General features: G+C 47.6%; 1 protein-coding gene across 4 annotated transcripts in view; it reads left to right on the top strand.

The window, feature by feature from the left end:
- DYRK1A (dual specificity tyrosine phosphorylation regulated kinase 1A) overlaps positions 1-14,768 on the top strand; it is a 131,552-nt gene that overhangs the window by 96,555 nt on the left and 20,229 nt on the right. For 3 of the 4 annotated variants that reach the window (XM_060198694.1, XM_060198692.1, XM_060198695.1), the window contains 3 exons: positions 4,069-4,188; positions 5,957-6,145; positions 9,774-9,921. In XM_060198694.1, coding sequence (XP_060054677.1) covers positions 4,069-4,188; positions 5,957-6,145; positions 9,774-9,921 — 457 coding nt within the window. The remainder of the gene's footprint in view (positions 1-4,068; positions 4,189-5,956; positions 6,146-9,773; positions 9,922-14,768) is intronic. The other variant, XM_060198693.1, reaches the window with a different exon arrangement.

A 14,768-nucleotide genomic window follows, 5' to 3' on the forward strand; every position in this document is an offset into this window, starting at 1 on the left:
CCCTGCTGTGGATCCAGGTTTCAGCTTTCTTTGCAGCTCCCACAACAGGGCATAGTGATTCTGATCAGAGTATGAGGTGAATATGAAGTGAACAAAGAGGTACTACTAAGGGACAAAACGGTTTTTGAACAAAATCCTGGAATTCTTTTTTTTTTTTTTTTGGGGGGGGGGGTGGTGGCGGCGGCGGCGGTTGTAGTCCCATGTCTGGTTTGAGTGGATGGTGCATGCCACTGATTCCTTTGTGCCCTGTGTCTTTAAAAATTTTTTTTAAATTATCTATTTATTTATTGGGTAGAGACGGTCAGAAATAGAGAGGGAAGGGAGGGATAGAGGGGGTGAGAGACAGAGAGACACCTGCAGCCCTGCTTCACCTCTTGTACAACTTTCTTCCTGCAGGTGGGGACTGGGAGCTTGAACCTGGGTCCTTGCGCATTCTATCGTGTGCGCTCAACCAGGTGTGCCCGCACCCAGTCCCCGTGCCCCCCCGTGTCTTCACACAGAAAGGCTTGTGGGTGCGGCTTTCTCTCGAGCCTGGAACCCGCGAGCCGCACCAGCAAGATGGTGCCTCTGCTGCGAAACTTCCCTTTTGCTTCCTTTTTAAAAAAAAAATATTTATTCCCTTTTGTTGCCCTTGTTTTATTGTTGTAGTTATTGTTGTTGATGTCGTTGTTATTGGATAAGATAGAGAAATGGAGAGAGGAGGGGAGGACAGAGAGGAGGAGAGAAAGATAGACACCTGCAGACCTGCTTCACCGCCTGGGAAGCGACTCCCCTGCAGGTGGGGGGCCGGGGGCTCGAACCGGGATCCTTACGCCGGTCCTTGCGCTTTGCGTCACCTGCGCTTAACCCGCTGCGCCACCGCCCGACTCCCTGCTTTCCTTCCTTTTTGTGTGATTTGAGCCAGGGCTGGGGTGAGAGAGACGAGCCACCTGCAGCTTGGTGAGCTCGGGGCTCCCTCCTGCTGAGGGGGGAGAGGAGTGTGTGCTCAGGCTGGCCTCCAGCCCGTCTGTAAGTATGTAGCTGAGCATCAGAGTGTTTGTGGCAACACAGTAATAAAAGACAGATTGCTTACTTAATGTGAAATCGCAGTGAAAATTAAGTGAAGGAAATAGTACTTAACTTGTAAAATTAATTTGTTCTTTCCATAAAATGTTTTGTGTACCATTTGTGTACAAGGTATTATTTTGAAGCACTGAAAATCAGCTGGTTTTAAGGCCTGCTTTTTTTTTTTAATAGATAGAGAATGCATTTGGTTTATATATGTAGACACCCTCTGAAATAGTATCATCTTTTGCTAGAAATATTTTTTAAAAGTAAGCTTTTAGGTAGACTTACCTAATAGGTTTGTCTTATCGGTAAAGCATGTTCTCTTGTGGGTTATTGGTTTATTTATTTTGTCCCCACAACAAAGGGCCTTAGGGTGTGTGGGGGGGGTGTTGTGAGCTGGCGAGCACAGTAGAGTTTAGCCCAGTGTCAGGGTGGAAGAGGCTATTTTTGTGAAGTGCCAAGCACTAGTAGCACCCTCCCCCAAGTTTGACCCCTGATGCAGAGTTGACTTCATGAGTGTAGTTACACTCAGACTGTTTTCGACTTCATGAGTGTAGTTACATTCAGACTGTTTTTGACTTCATGAGTGTAGTTACATTCAGCCTGTTTTCGACTTCATGAGTGTAGTTACACTCAGACTGTTTTCGACTTCATGAGTGTAGTTACACTCAGACTGTTTTCGACTTCATGAGTGTAATTACATTCAGACTGTTTTCGACTTCATGAGTGTAGTTACATTCAGACTGTCTTCGACTTCATGAGTGTAGTTACACTCAGACTGTTTTCGACTTCATGAGTGTAGTTACACTCGACTGTTTTCTTGATTAGGTGGATTCGGCATTTTGTAAATGGACAAATAAAAAATTCAAATACAGTTTGGTGACACTTTTAGTTATTTATTTATTTTTGAAAGGGCATAAGAATCCTAGTGTTTTTTCCCTTTTCCTTGCTTTATTTACTTACTTATTTTTCTTTTTTGGGGGATTAGTGGTTTACAGTCGACAGTAAAATACAGTAGCTTGTACATGTGTATCATTTCTCAGTTTTCCACATAATTCAACTCCCTCTAGGTCCTCCTCTGCCATCATGTTCCAGGACCTGAACCCCCACCCCACCGCAGAGTCTTTGACTTCGGTGGGATACACCAGTGTGCTAATTTTAACGAGTGCGTCCATGCTGGTTTTAGTGATGTTTATTGTGTGTGATGGAAATATGTTGCCGAACAAGTGCCCCTAAAGTGACACAAGCACACCAATAGAGCAGAGGCCTGCCGTGGGTCGGGAGCTCCCGGTTGGAGTTGTGGTTCAGAGTGAGGCCTGTGGTCTCCCTCATCTCTCAGACTTGGAGCTAATATCAGAAACGTGGGGTTTTCTCTCAAATAGTGACAGGAGCATGGCTCGCTTTCCTGAGGTTCTGTGAGGGATGCTGAAATGCCTGGGGAGCGAAGTAGCTCACCGTAAAATGTGAAAAAATAATTAAAAAACCCTGTTAAAATAGCGTGTAGCATGAACTTTAGGAAAACATAAGTTAGTAGTCAGTGAATTTACTAGCTGGGCAGCAGCTTCTTGGATTTGGGTGAAGCTGCAGAGGAGAACATTGACTAGCAGTGTGAAGTGAAGAGCGCTTCCACTAAGGACCCTGTCGCTTCACTCCATCTTCATTCACTGTTCTTTGTTTTGTTAGTGAAGGTCATGTTCAGCCTGGCTCTTCCTCCCTGCACTTCTGCTGTTTCCTGTGAGGCGTTGTCTCCCTGCCCTTGCAGTTGGCCCAGATGTACTTTGAGAAGGTTCGCAGGCGTTCCCGGCATAAACGATCTAGGAGAGCTAGACAGGAAGCCAGGAGGCTGGTGCTAGTGATTGGATACTGTGGCCATGCTGCAGATTCCCAGAAGCCCGGGGGAATCCCCTCCCTGAGGCATGGCGCATGGGTGTTGGGCAGAGGACGCAGACCAGCCAGGGTCTTGGGCACACTGCTCTCAGTCTTGCTGGGATGTGTGACGCCGACACGTGTGCCCCTGCTCCCCTGGCAGGTCTTCACAGTTGAACCCTCTCTGCTCACTGGATGGCTCAGGACTGGGCATGGGGGCAGCCCATGGAGTGTGGAGCAGTTTTCATGAACTAACTCTAAGGCTTCCTCTGGAGGCTGTTTGCAGTGAGCTGCTCGTAAGAGGGCAACAGTTTGGGGATCAGTTTGCTGACTCAGCAGACATGTGACCAAACACCTGCTACGTGCCCAGCGCTGTTTGAGGCAAGAGGACCGTACCATTGAAAAGAGTCCCTGCCCTCAGGGAGCCTTCCTTGTGGAGGGAGGGGAAGGAGAAAAGAAACTTAGCAGTGAGCAGGTGTCCGTCCAGTGGTGAGAAGTGCTGTGGAGGTGACCAGGCAGGGGCGGACGTCACTCCGCAGGCAAGAGCAGTGAGTGGGATCTTGTCCTAGCTAGCGGGCAGAGGCAGCAGTTGTGTCCGGGCCGTGCTGGCACTGCGCTGCTGTGGCGCAGGCAGGAGTGGGCTTCCAGCCCAGCTCCTCTCTCTGGTGCGGCTCACCTCGCCTGTCTGGGATGCAGGAAGTCTCCCATGACGGCTGGCTTGTCTGCACCAGGCTTTGGGAATCACCGAGGAGGAATGTGTCCTAGGAGAGTTGTGCGGTGGGGAGTCTCCCTCGGGCCACATGCATCTTGTGTACCGTCTACTGGGGTACACAAGATGGGGGTCTCGCGGTAATTCTGCTGCTTAATTTGGGAGTTTGGTTGGATGCCTCAGACAGCTGGACATATTAATATCTCCTGATCTCATTGGCAGCATATCACCATCATCGTCCCATCATCTTTTTCTAATTTCATTTATTTGTTCCAGTGATTGTCTTCATTGGGATCCAGTTGAAAGAGATAACTGAGGAATAATATTTCACCTTATAATGTATCCTAGATGTCTTTTTAAATCACAGACTTGTACAGGGTTAGAGAAGAGGGCATTCTACCAGTGCAATATGTATTTAAAGTGCTAGTCTTTTCTGTCTATTTAAGGTGATGCCTGATATTGTCATGTTACAGAGGCGGATGCCCCAAACCTTCCGTGACCCAGCAACTGCTCCCCTGAGAAAACTTTCTGTAGATTTGATCAAAACATACAAGCATATTAATGAGGTAAGACGATTGCTTTGTTTTAATAGCATCTTGCAGCAAAGAGCACAAGATAAAGTTATTATGGACATGATTGGCATATTGATAACTATTCTGAAGGGCCGATGATTTGCAGACAGTGTAAATACAGATAAGAAAAAAGAATATGTATGTACAGATGATTATCTTGTAATATTTTTCTGGTGTCTCCGACTTTGGCAGAATTACCATTTGCTTCTAGATAACCTCAGCTCCCGCTGAGTAATCAGCTAGTCAGTGAACTTCTCTAGAAAAGAGCAGACACACTGGTGCTCTTGCCTCTTCCAGTGGGACTGCTCGGCCCATCCCACTACGTGCTTAACCTCTGCCAGGTGGAGAGCCACTTCACTGGACAGGTGTCACACACGTGTAGTCGCGTGGCATTTGGTGTTGTCTCAAGTCCGTGCTGAGACAACAGGAGTGTGGCGGTGTGGAAAGAGTGAACCAGAGGGAAGAATGTTTCCAGTTTAGCTTTGATACAGAACCATGGCAAAAATGCCCCCAAGCAACTTCTGGTTGTTAGGAGGTAGCCGGCAGATTCTTTACACAGCTACTGTTGCCCTGTTGTTAACAAGCACTTGGTTGAAACCTGTTTTTAACTATCTTGTCACCTTGTAAAAGAGAGCTTTTTTGACGTTACTCTAGGCAGTGCGATAAATGCTTTCTACGAAGTTAGTTCCCAGTCTCTCGGACTCTTGCCTAGCCTACCTGCTATTTTCTTTTACTGCTCTTAGATGCTACTACATCGGAGAGACAGACAAAAGAGGAAGCTCTCCAGAAGCTTAGTTTGTGGTCAGCTACAAGGCTTAGGCCTTTCCTGTTAGCTTTGGCTTACCAGCTGGGCATGTCTCAGAGGTTCCTGAGAAAATACCAGTTCACATACACTTGAATTGGCTTTCTGCACACTTTGTGCCATAAGATCAAAGATAATACTGGGACTGACCAGCAGTAAGGCAGGAGGGACCTTGAATATGCAGAGATAAAATGTCCTTTATTTTGTTTGGCATTTGTTGATGATGTCTATACTTACAGTTTTCAAAATCACTTGAGTTATACATTAGGACCCACCTATCCACCTCACTGCATATAAACCATATCGTAGAATTAAAATTAAATGTTAGGGGGGCCGGGTGGTAGCGCAGCGGGTTGAGCACACGTGGTGCGAAGCGCAAGGACCGGCGTGAGGATCCCGGTTCAGACCCCCGGCTCCCCACCTGCAGGGTGGTCGCTTCACAAGTGGTGAAGCAGGTCTGCAGGTGTCTATCTTCCTCTCCCCTCTCTGTCTTCCCCTCCTGCCTCGATTTCTCTCTGTCCTATCCAACAACAACGACATCAATAACAATAATAACAACAAGGGCAACAAAAATGGGGAAAAAAAAGAAAGGCTCCAGCAGCAGTGGATTCATAGCGCAGGCGCCGGGCCCGGCGACAGCCTGGGGCAGCAAGTAAATGAATGTGTGTGCGCATGCAGAGCTGCCGCTCTTCTTGCATCACGATGATTGTACCAGTCGCTTTCCACTTCCTATTTATAAAAATATGGAAACATGCCATTTTAAAGTGAATTTCCCTGTTGATGTATTTTCCTGGTTGCCGAAATAGAAGCCTGTATATCATTGTTAGTATTTGCTGCTAAGAACAAACTTGTATAGAGTCCCTGCTGGTAGCAGAAGATAGACTCCTTATACACATGCCTGCCTCTTGCAGCCCCCATAACAATTTCAGTTACATTGTCACCACCACGCTTTGGTTCCAGGTTTACTATGCAAAAAAGAAGCGACGACACCAACAGGGCCAGGGAGACGATTCTAGTCACAAGAAGGAACGGAAGGTTTACAATGATGGCTATGATGACGACAACTATGACTACATCGTGAAGAACGGAGAGAAGTGGATGGACCGCTACGAAATCGACTCCTTAATAGGCAAAGGCTCCTTTGGACAGGTAATTCGTCAGCTAGAGAGAGCTTCTTAGTGAGCTGCACTGCTCCCTTCATTCCTCAGAGGCGCACTTGAAGAAGCATTTCTGAGTAGATCGGGCAACGGACACGCGTTTGGATTCTCACAGGTCTCTAGAGATGGTGCCGTAACGCCTGCTCTAGAAGCCCTGGTAGAGACACACACACACACACACACACACACACACACACACACACACACACACACACACACACACCTCTGCTAGCCAGTGTTTGTTTCTCCTACACACGACCTAGTGATTGACTCCCCGAGAGAGTGCAGTATGTTTGGTGTGGGCTTGGCGTAGTCCACGCGTGGTTCTTCATTTCTGCTCCAGAGGTAGTCTCCTGTCTAACCCACCTCTTCCAGGAGCAAAGCGTTACTTTTTTTCAGCCCACGTGGCTGGTCTCTCACTTCTGGAGCACGTGGAAAGCTTGGGCTAGTGCTTAGAGCTTCCTCCCGACTCATCATCTAAGGCGACTGACTAGACTGCCCCGCCGGCAGATGGTCGTCAGGATCCCCTCTTCCAGCACTCGCGCCACCAGCGGTGTTGTCAGTCCTGTCTTCCTGTTTACTTTTTAAGAGAGGGCAGCGAGCCAGGCAGACCAGAGCACCACTTGATGATGTGCAGTGCTAGAGGCAGAACCTCCTCCAGGGGCTTCGGCCCTCAGTGGCGCTGCTGCTGTGTCTGGGGAAGTCTGGGCCAGACTGGAAGGACCGTGAAGGGCCTCCGCTGTACTGCTTTCCCCTTCGTTCCCTCTCTCATAGGCTTCCCCTTCACCCGGACCCGGGACAGTGCTCACAGTCTGCAAACACTCGTCTCTCCTAGCCAGTGCACCCTGCCTGGACCAGTCCTCCCTGCTCTTCTGAAAAGCTGCTCTGATGCAGCTCCCAACCAGCCACCCCCACCTATCTCATCTGGCTGTGGCTCTTTGTTTGGGGTTTGATTTACTATTAACCCCAGTCCCCTTGACCTTGAAACCTTTGTGTGGTCAGCCAGCTATTAACCTGCCGGCCAGACACTGCTGTCGCTATGCTGCATGATGACTTAGATGGAGCTCAGAAGGCGCTTTCTCCTGAACTATGTCTTCCTCTCACTCTGTCGCTATGCTGCATGATGACTTAGATGGAGCTCAGAAGGCGCTTTCTCCTGAACTATGTCTTCCTCCCGTTCTCTCCCTCCGCCCCCTTTGACCTTTTCCTTTTTAAGGCACCACCCTATTTCTAGGCTCCGAGGAGAGACTTGTGTGTCATTCTGATTTTGTCTGGCACAAAACTTTACTGTAGCCTACAGGCAGTCACAGTTCCAAACGCAGAAAGACCTCAGCTAGGAGGCATATAGGGAAGTGTGCGGGGTGTGGAGGACAGCATCCTTCAGCCAGCGGGAAGACCAAAGGTCACCCATGGGAGCACCCCGCAGAGGGGACGCTCTCGAGTGATGAAGCAGTGCTGTGCGGTGGTGTCTCTCCTGTCACGCTGTCACCTCTGCCTAAAGAGGACTTACCAGGAGCAGTGCACTCACACACATTTTAAGAAGCAAACAAAACCCCTCGGGGTGGGGAGGGGACGTGACACGGGGCAGGCGCACGCCCGCGCACATACACCGCGGCAGCAGAGTCGCCCCCAGTGCCGTCGCACCTTCTGTGTGGCTGCCAGCTCACGCTCGGCGGAGCACACGGCAGCTCTGGGTCCTGGCCCTGGGCTGAGGCTGTGGGGTCCTCCACAGGGATTGTCTCTGATGGAGGGAGTCGCTCTTCTGGGACAGTCTCCTGGGTTGTGTGCTGCCCACCACAGAAACTCCTGACGGCCTCCTTCCCCAAACTTGATCTTTCAGTCTTTCCATTCAGGATGACTTTTCTTCTGTGTGTGTCTGTGTCCCCGTCCGTCAGTCCGCCTGCCCACCCACCCACCCGCCCGTCCGCTGGGCTGAGGTTTGTTGTTTAGGTCGAGGCAGGTGCACCCTCCCCACTTCCCTCATGGAATTGGTCAGGTTTTCTCTAACTTCCTGCCAAAATTCTTGTCAGATAAGGGACTCCTTCCTTTCTTTAACCCATGGTCATTCATTTTGACTGCATATTGAAATTTCCTGGAGAGCTTGAAAAACAAAAAAGGACTGACACCGGGTGTCAGTCCTAGCCCATTAAGTCAGAGTCTCTGTTATTAGACCCAGGGCATTGCTATTTTTAAATAGCTTATTAAGTGTGTCATGCAGGGTCAAAAACCATTGCTTTAGCTTTTAGCCAGTTAACTATTTGCTAAGTCAGTAAATAGTTGGGTCCTTGTTGGTGGCCTTTGTCCTCTGGGATCTGGGCACTGAGCTACAGCGTAGTGCCGCCAGTAAAACAAGAACACGCAGAGCGCCCGTCGGGCGTTGGCATGAGTGGCCGCTGAGCTAAGAGAGTAGGCTGTGCGGTCTGCCCGCAGCCGCGCTGCTGAGGTTTGGCAGTGTGTGTATCCTCGGCTGGTGGTCACCTCTCTTCGTCTCCTCCAGTAGTTGTTGTTTTATTTATTTTTTTAATCTTTATATGTTTATTGGGTAGAGGCAGCCAGAAATTGAGAGGGAAAGGGGGGTGATAGGGAGAGAGACACCTGCAGCCCTGCTCCACCCCTCACATAGCTCGCCTTCTGTAAGTAGGGACTGGGGCTCGAACCTGAGTCGTTGTGCATTGTAAGTTGCACTCAACCAGGTGCGCCACCACCTGGCCCCTTTTCCAGTAGTTGTTGGCCTACACGTTGTGCTCTCTGGGTGTCCCATCTCTCTCTCTCTCTCTCTCTCTCTCTGGACTTGCTGAATTTGCTAGAGAGTGTCTCTAAATAAAAGTATATTCAGACTCCGTATGATACTGTAAGTAGAACTTTTAGTCAGTTTCTACAATTGTTTTGACCTGTATGCTTGTTTCAAGCCCTGTAAATGGAATTGTTGGTGGTGTGGGCTATTTAAGAGGAAAGGGGTGCGGAGGGATTGACTCTGGAGCACCGCCTCTCGCTGAAAGCTCAGTCCTTCACTAGGCCGCGGGGCCTCTCACAATCTCCCCGGTAATTTATATCTGATTTCTAAAGGTATAAACCAAGTCTACATGAAAATCTCATTGGAAAGTTACCTGTACTTTTGAGGTGACTTAAATCCTTGTAAATATTTCACATAAAATTGACATTCTAACCAGGGTCTGTTTGTTTGTTTGTTTGTTTGCTTTCCCCCTCTTTTCTCTTTCTAGGTGGTAGTTGGAAAAATTGTTCTGCAGGGTTACTATAGAAACTAAAACACTTGTTAGGCTTAACAATTTACCTGTGAAAGATGAAAAGTTTATCTAATTTCTTAAGAGAATTAACCATGGGGGGGGATATTCAGAAATGCTGTAAGGAAGCAAAATAAACTCACCTGAAAAGATTGACTTACGATGACTATGTAGTGGGCAGTAAAAGGATGACGTACTAAATGGCGCTTGAGTAGCTTCTAATCTAGGAAAGTCAGAAAAAAAAAAAAAAAGAAGTAGGCAGATGTTCAATTACAGTGACTTGTAAACTGAATTCACTGCCATTAACAGCAACCCAAACCTGCCTTTCTCTGTCCCTGTCCCTGTCCCTGTCCCTGTCCCTGTCCCTGTCCCTTCTAGGTTGTGAAGGCATATGACCGTGTGGAACAGGAGTGGGTTGCCATTAAGATCATAAAGAACAAGAAGGCTTTTCTGAACCAGGCCCAGATTGAAGTGCGACTTCTCGAGCTCATGAACAAACATGACACCGAAATGAAGTACTACATAGGTGAGCAGACAAACTAGACATTACGCTCTAACCCAGACTGGAAATAACAAATGGTTATTTGTTTGTTTGTTGAACTTTATAGCCACTGATTAAAAATCAGTGATTTCGGGAGTCGGGCTGTAGCGCAGCGGGTTAAGCGCAGGTGGCGCAAAGCACAAGGACCGGCATAAGGATCCTGGTTCGAACCCCGGATCCCCACCTGCAGGGGAGTCGCTTCACAGGTGGTGAAGCAGGTCTGCAGGTGTCTATCTTTCTCTCCTCCTCTCTGTCTTCCCCTCCTCTCTCCATTTCTCTCTGTCCTATCCAACAACGACGACAACAACAATAATAACTACAACAATAAAACAACAAGGGCAACAAAAGGGAATAAATAAATAAAATAAAATATTAAAAAAAAATCAGTGATTTCTTTCTGTTGTACAGCAGACGTCTGTATAACACCAGTATTCAGCATCTGAGGGTGTGACTCCAGGTGGTGCGCCATGCAGAAACTGCGTCAAAAAAAAGTCCAGCTAATAGTGTCAATTCCCCAAAGTAGGCCTTTTCCTGTTAGTTTTAACCATTTCCAACATATCTGAGAAACCAGAGGGAACTCGGAAAATTCCACAAATGGCTACAGGACCATTTTGGAAACGTCAGAACCAAGATCTTAGTTTCTCCCCAGACACTTGCCATTCCGGCAGCACTGGACGCTGTTAGGCCCCGTGCAGCAGAAGAGGCACGATAGCACCACCTAGTAGCCACCGCCCTCCCACGACCTGGATCACAGGTGGCTCGGCGTGAGTAGCCACACAGCCTGGATCCCAGAGCCCGGGGACTACACCTCTTTCTTCAGCTGCCTGTCGCCAGAGCTTCCTTGTGTTCCATTATCATGGTGCTTCTTCTGAAAGCAAAATAGGCGACAGAAGACTTAGAAGAAGTAAACTCTAGGGCTAGTCAGTCTGTGGGTAAAACAGCTAATTATAACGTGTTTAAAACTCTTTTTTTTTAAATAAGATCTTACAAAACCAATGAGTGTGCGACACCTTGGCTCAATTCTCTCCCCCACCCCCACCCCCTTTTTTTGTTGCCCTTGTTGTCGCTATTGTTATTGTTGCCATTGATGATGTTGTTGTTGGATAGGACAGAGAGAAATGGAGAGAGATGGGGAAGACAGGGGGAGAGAAAGAGAGACACCTGCAGACCTGCTTCACCGCCTGTGAAGAGACTCTCTGCAGGTGGGGAGCTGGGGGCTCCAACCGGGATCCTTACATCAGTCCTTGCGCTTTGCGCCACATGTACTTAACCTGCTTTGCTCCTACCCGACCCCCCCCCCCCCCCTTTATTTTAATAAAACCAGAGCACTGCTCAGCTCTGGCTTCTGGTGGTGTGGGAATTGAACCTGGGACTTTAGAGCCTCCAGCATGAAAAGTCTCTTTGCATAACCATTATGCTGTCTCCCCCCACTGGACCCTGTGGCCTTTTGTACACCAAGAAACAAATCCTCGCCTAGTATACCTGCGGCTGCCATCCATGACGTACATTTCCCGTCATGTGTAGCACCTCCTGTTCAGAAATGCGAGCTGTACCTGGCAAACACAAGGTCAAACTACTCAGCGCATTTCTTTCCGAGGAAAAGATTTCTATCAAGGGGGACATTAGCTTCTTTGATCTCACCAAAGAGGCAGAAGCACACACGTGATGACTAGCAGCTCCCTGCTAGAGCATAGATCTACCCGATGGGAGCCCTGGGTTTGAGCCCTGCTACCACGGATGACAGAGTAGTGCTCTCTTTCCATCTCTTTCCAAAATAAAAAATGACAAGTTAGCTTGGAAGCAGTGGAATAGCATATTGTGAGACCCTGGCACTCTCAAAATACAATGAGATGTTCCCAAGTATAAGCTTCAGATATACTTCTGAATATATATATATATATATATTCCGAAAGATAAATGCCTAGATAGTATTCATGAGGCCGCCATCGTTTTCAGTTGTTACAGTAAAATCAGCTTTCACACTATTAATTTTTTCTTAAGTTTCTTCTCTGTAAAAAGTTTGTATACTAACAATGTATACTTAAGACCCTTTCACACCACTGTCAGTTTATTATATAAGGTGAATCCACTTCTACTCCAAGGTCTTAGAAGCACAAGGAGGACATTGTAACAACGCTGAATTTATAAAGCGGTCTCTGAACATTCCCTGCCTCTCTCTCTCTCTCTCTCTCTCTCTCTCTCTCTCTCTCTTTTTTTTTTTTTTTTGCTTACGTAGCAGAGAAAATGTTGATAGGGTTTGGGTAATGTTTAAATTCATTACCACATTTAAATTAGATGTAACATTTCAGTCAGTAATCTTATTGACTGAAAACTTGACAAATAGTAAGTAAATAAATGACATGCAGTTGAATAAACGTGATTCTTATTTTGAATAGACTCATTTCATACTTGCTGCTGGCATTAGTCATTACAGCTACTCTTGCTGTGATGCTTAAGGTCACATAGAGGATGGTGGGGGTGTCTCAGAACCGAGCACACGGAAGCAGTCACAACCCATAGGAGACGTAAGCAGGCAACGTCTCAGATTCAGATTGCTCTCTTAGTTTTGTTTTCAAGTGATTGACCACTGTAATTCAGATGAATTTGAACTTTTGAAAAGCCTAGTCTGTCATATTATGTAATTTTCTACCTAATCAGTTGTTGCTACCTCTTTTGATCTAGTTTAGAGAAAATTCAGTTTAAATCTGGAACTATCTTAATAACCCGCCACATCTCCAAAGTCCAGTTAAAAGGACTAATAAACGCCTGCTTTCTCTGCCATTGCTTCAGCACACAGTAGGCACTTAGCTAGTGGCCAGGAAGGAGGCCAGGCAGAGCCAAGGCGACCGCTCCTCCACTGGAAGCCCATTCTCTGCGCAGAGCCTTTGAGAGGGACTTGCCACAAGCATGCTGGGATGCTGACGTCACTCAGCCTTCGCACTCACGCCTTTGTAGCTGCTGTTTGACTGTGGCTGCACGTGTCTATTAATAGAGCAGGGTTTATATTCTTTCTTTATTGGATAGAAACAGAAACGAAAGTGAAGGAGGTGGGGGGAGGCATCTGCAGCAATTTTTCACTGTTGAAGGTGTTCTCCTGCAGGTGGTGACCAGGGCCTTAAACTTGGTCTTTGCATATTGTGACCACATGAAGCTTCATATTGTCAGTTATAAGAGGTGTTTGTCTGTCTGTGTGTGTGTGTGTGTGTGTGTGTGTGTGTGAAGCAAAAATCTGTGATACAGAGAATTCCTATCTTAGAATTGCAGATCCTTTTTAAGTACCCTTGGGGAGTCTTCTTGTTATTTGTGGATGCTTAGTACTGTAAGGCCTTGGGGAGTGCCAATATAATTAAAAAATTAAAAAATAATTTACTTATTTATTCCCTTTTGTTGTGCCGCCCCCCCCCCCCCCGTTTTTTATTGTTGTAGTCATTATTGTCGTTGTTGTTGGATAGGACAGAGAGAAATGGAGAGAGGAGGGAAAGGCAGAGAGGGGGAGAGAAAGACAGACACCTGCAGACTTGCTTCACTGCAGGTGGGGACCCGGGGGCTCGAGCCGGGATCCTTATGCCGGTCCTTGTGCTTTGCACAACGTGCGCTTAACCTGCTGCACTTACCGCCCGACTCCTAATTTTGTATTATTTTATTTATACTCACCTGTTGAGTTTCTTGTACCTGTGCAGCTCCACTGCACAAATGTGTGAGTGTGTCTGCGGCTGTTTTCCTTCATTACTTCAGATGAGGCCACGGAGGAGGAGGAGGAGGAGGAAGAGGAGGAGGAGGAGGAGGAGGTCCCACAGCACCCGTTGCCCCTGGTGTCCTGTGTGTACTGTGGGCTCAGCTAGGTGACTGTCTCCTGGCCTATGTATTCTTTTTTTTTAAGTTGTTTTTTAACATTTTATTTATTGATTCATGAGAAATGATAGGAGAGAGAGAAAGAACCAGACATCACTCTAGTTCATGTGCACCAGGGACTGAACTCAGGACCTCATGCTTGAGAGTCTGGTGCCGTATCCACTGCGCCACCTCCCGGGCCACCTGGACTGTATTCCAACTTACAAGACATTTTGAAGTTGTATTAGTAATAACTGAGAACTATAGAATCACTTTCGCATATGTGGTGCCTGGAATTGAACTTTGGACTGCATACTTGCACTCTAGCCGTTATGCTTCCTATTCTGACTTTAGACCATGTCTGTCAACAGCGAACCAAAACACATTTTTAAATTAGTACGATGTTTGGGCCAGGCAGTGGGGCAGCTGGTCAAGTGCTCAGCTTTGGCGGGGAGGCTTCATGAGCAGTGGGGCAGGCCACACACGCCTCCCTCCCCCCACCCCCATTTCTGTTTTTATAATAAAAGCAGAGAAAAATACAAATCCTCTCACAGGAAAAGGACATTTATCAACATTGACAAAGCATCTTTAAAAGCTAAGAAATAAGAGAGAGTATGGTGCTGCCAGGACGGCTTAGCAGCCATCAGGCACTGCCTCAGCTCCTCAGACTGCCCCGCAGAGCATCCTGGTCCCACCAGGCTGTTGGCTCAGGTCTAGGCGACCCTGGCAGTTGATGTTGAGTTACAGGTGCCCCGCTGTGCTGTAGGCGTGGGCTTCTGTCGTGAAGCGCAGTGCACTTCAGCCGCACCGACTCACCTGATGTGGCGCCTTAAAGCGCGGCCTCTGAAGCAGCTTAGTGAGTCTTGCTTTTCGTCAGGGCAGGCAGGTCATCGGGCAGACAGGTAAAGTCTCATGAGCCTTGGTAGAGCAATGGGATACTCTTCGTTGGCTGAGCCGTGGGCTGATGCTTTTCCCAGAGATTCAGCTTTGATTTTCAAGCA

This window comes from Erinaceus europaeus, chromosome 9 (genome assembly GCF_950295315.1).
Source record: "Erinaceus europaeus chromosome 9, mEriEur2.1, whole genome shotgun sequence".
In the NCBI taxonomy this organism is placed as follows: Eukaryota; Metazoa; Chordata; class Mammalia; order Eulipotyphla; family Erinaceidae; genus Erinaceus; species Erinaceus europaeus.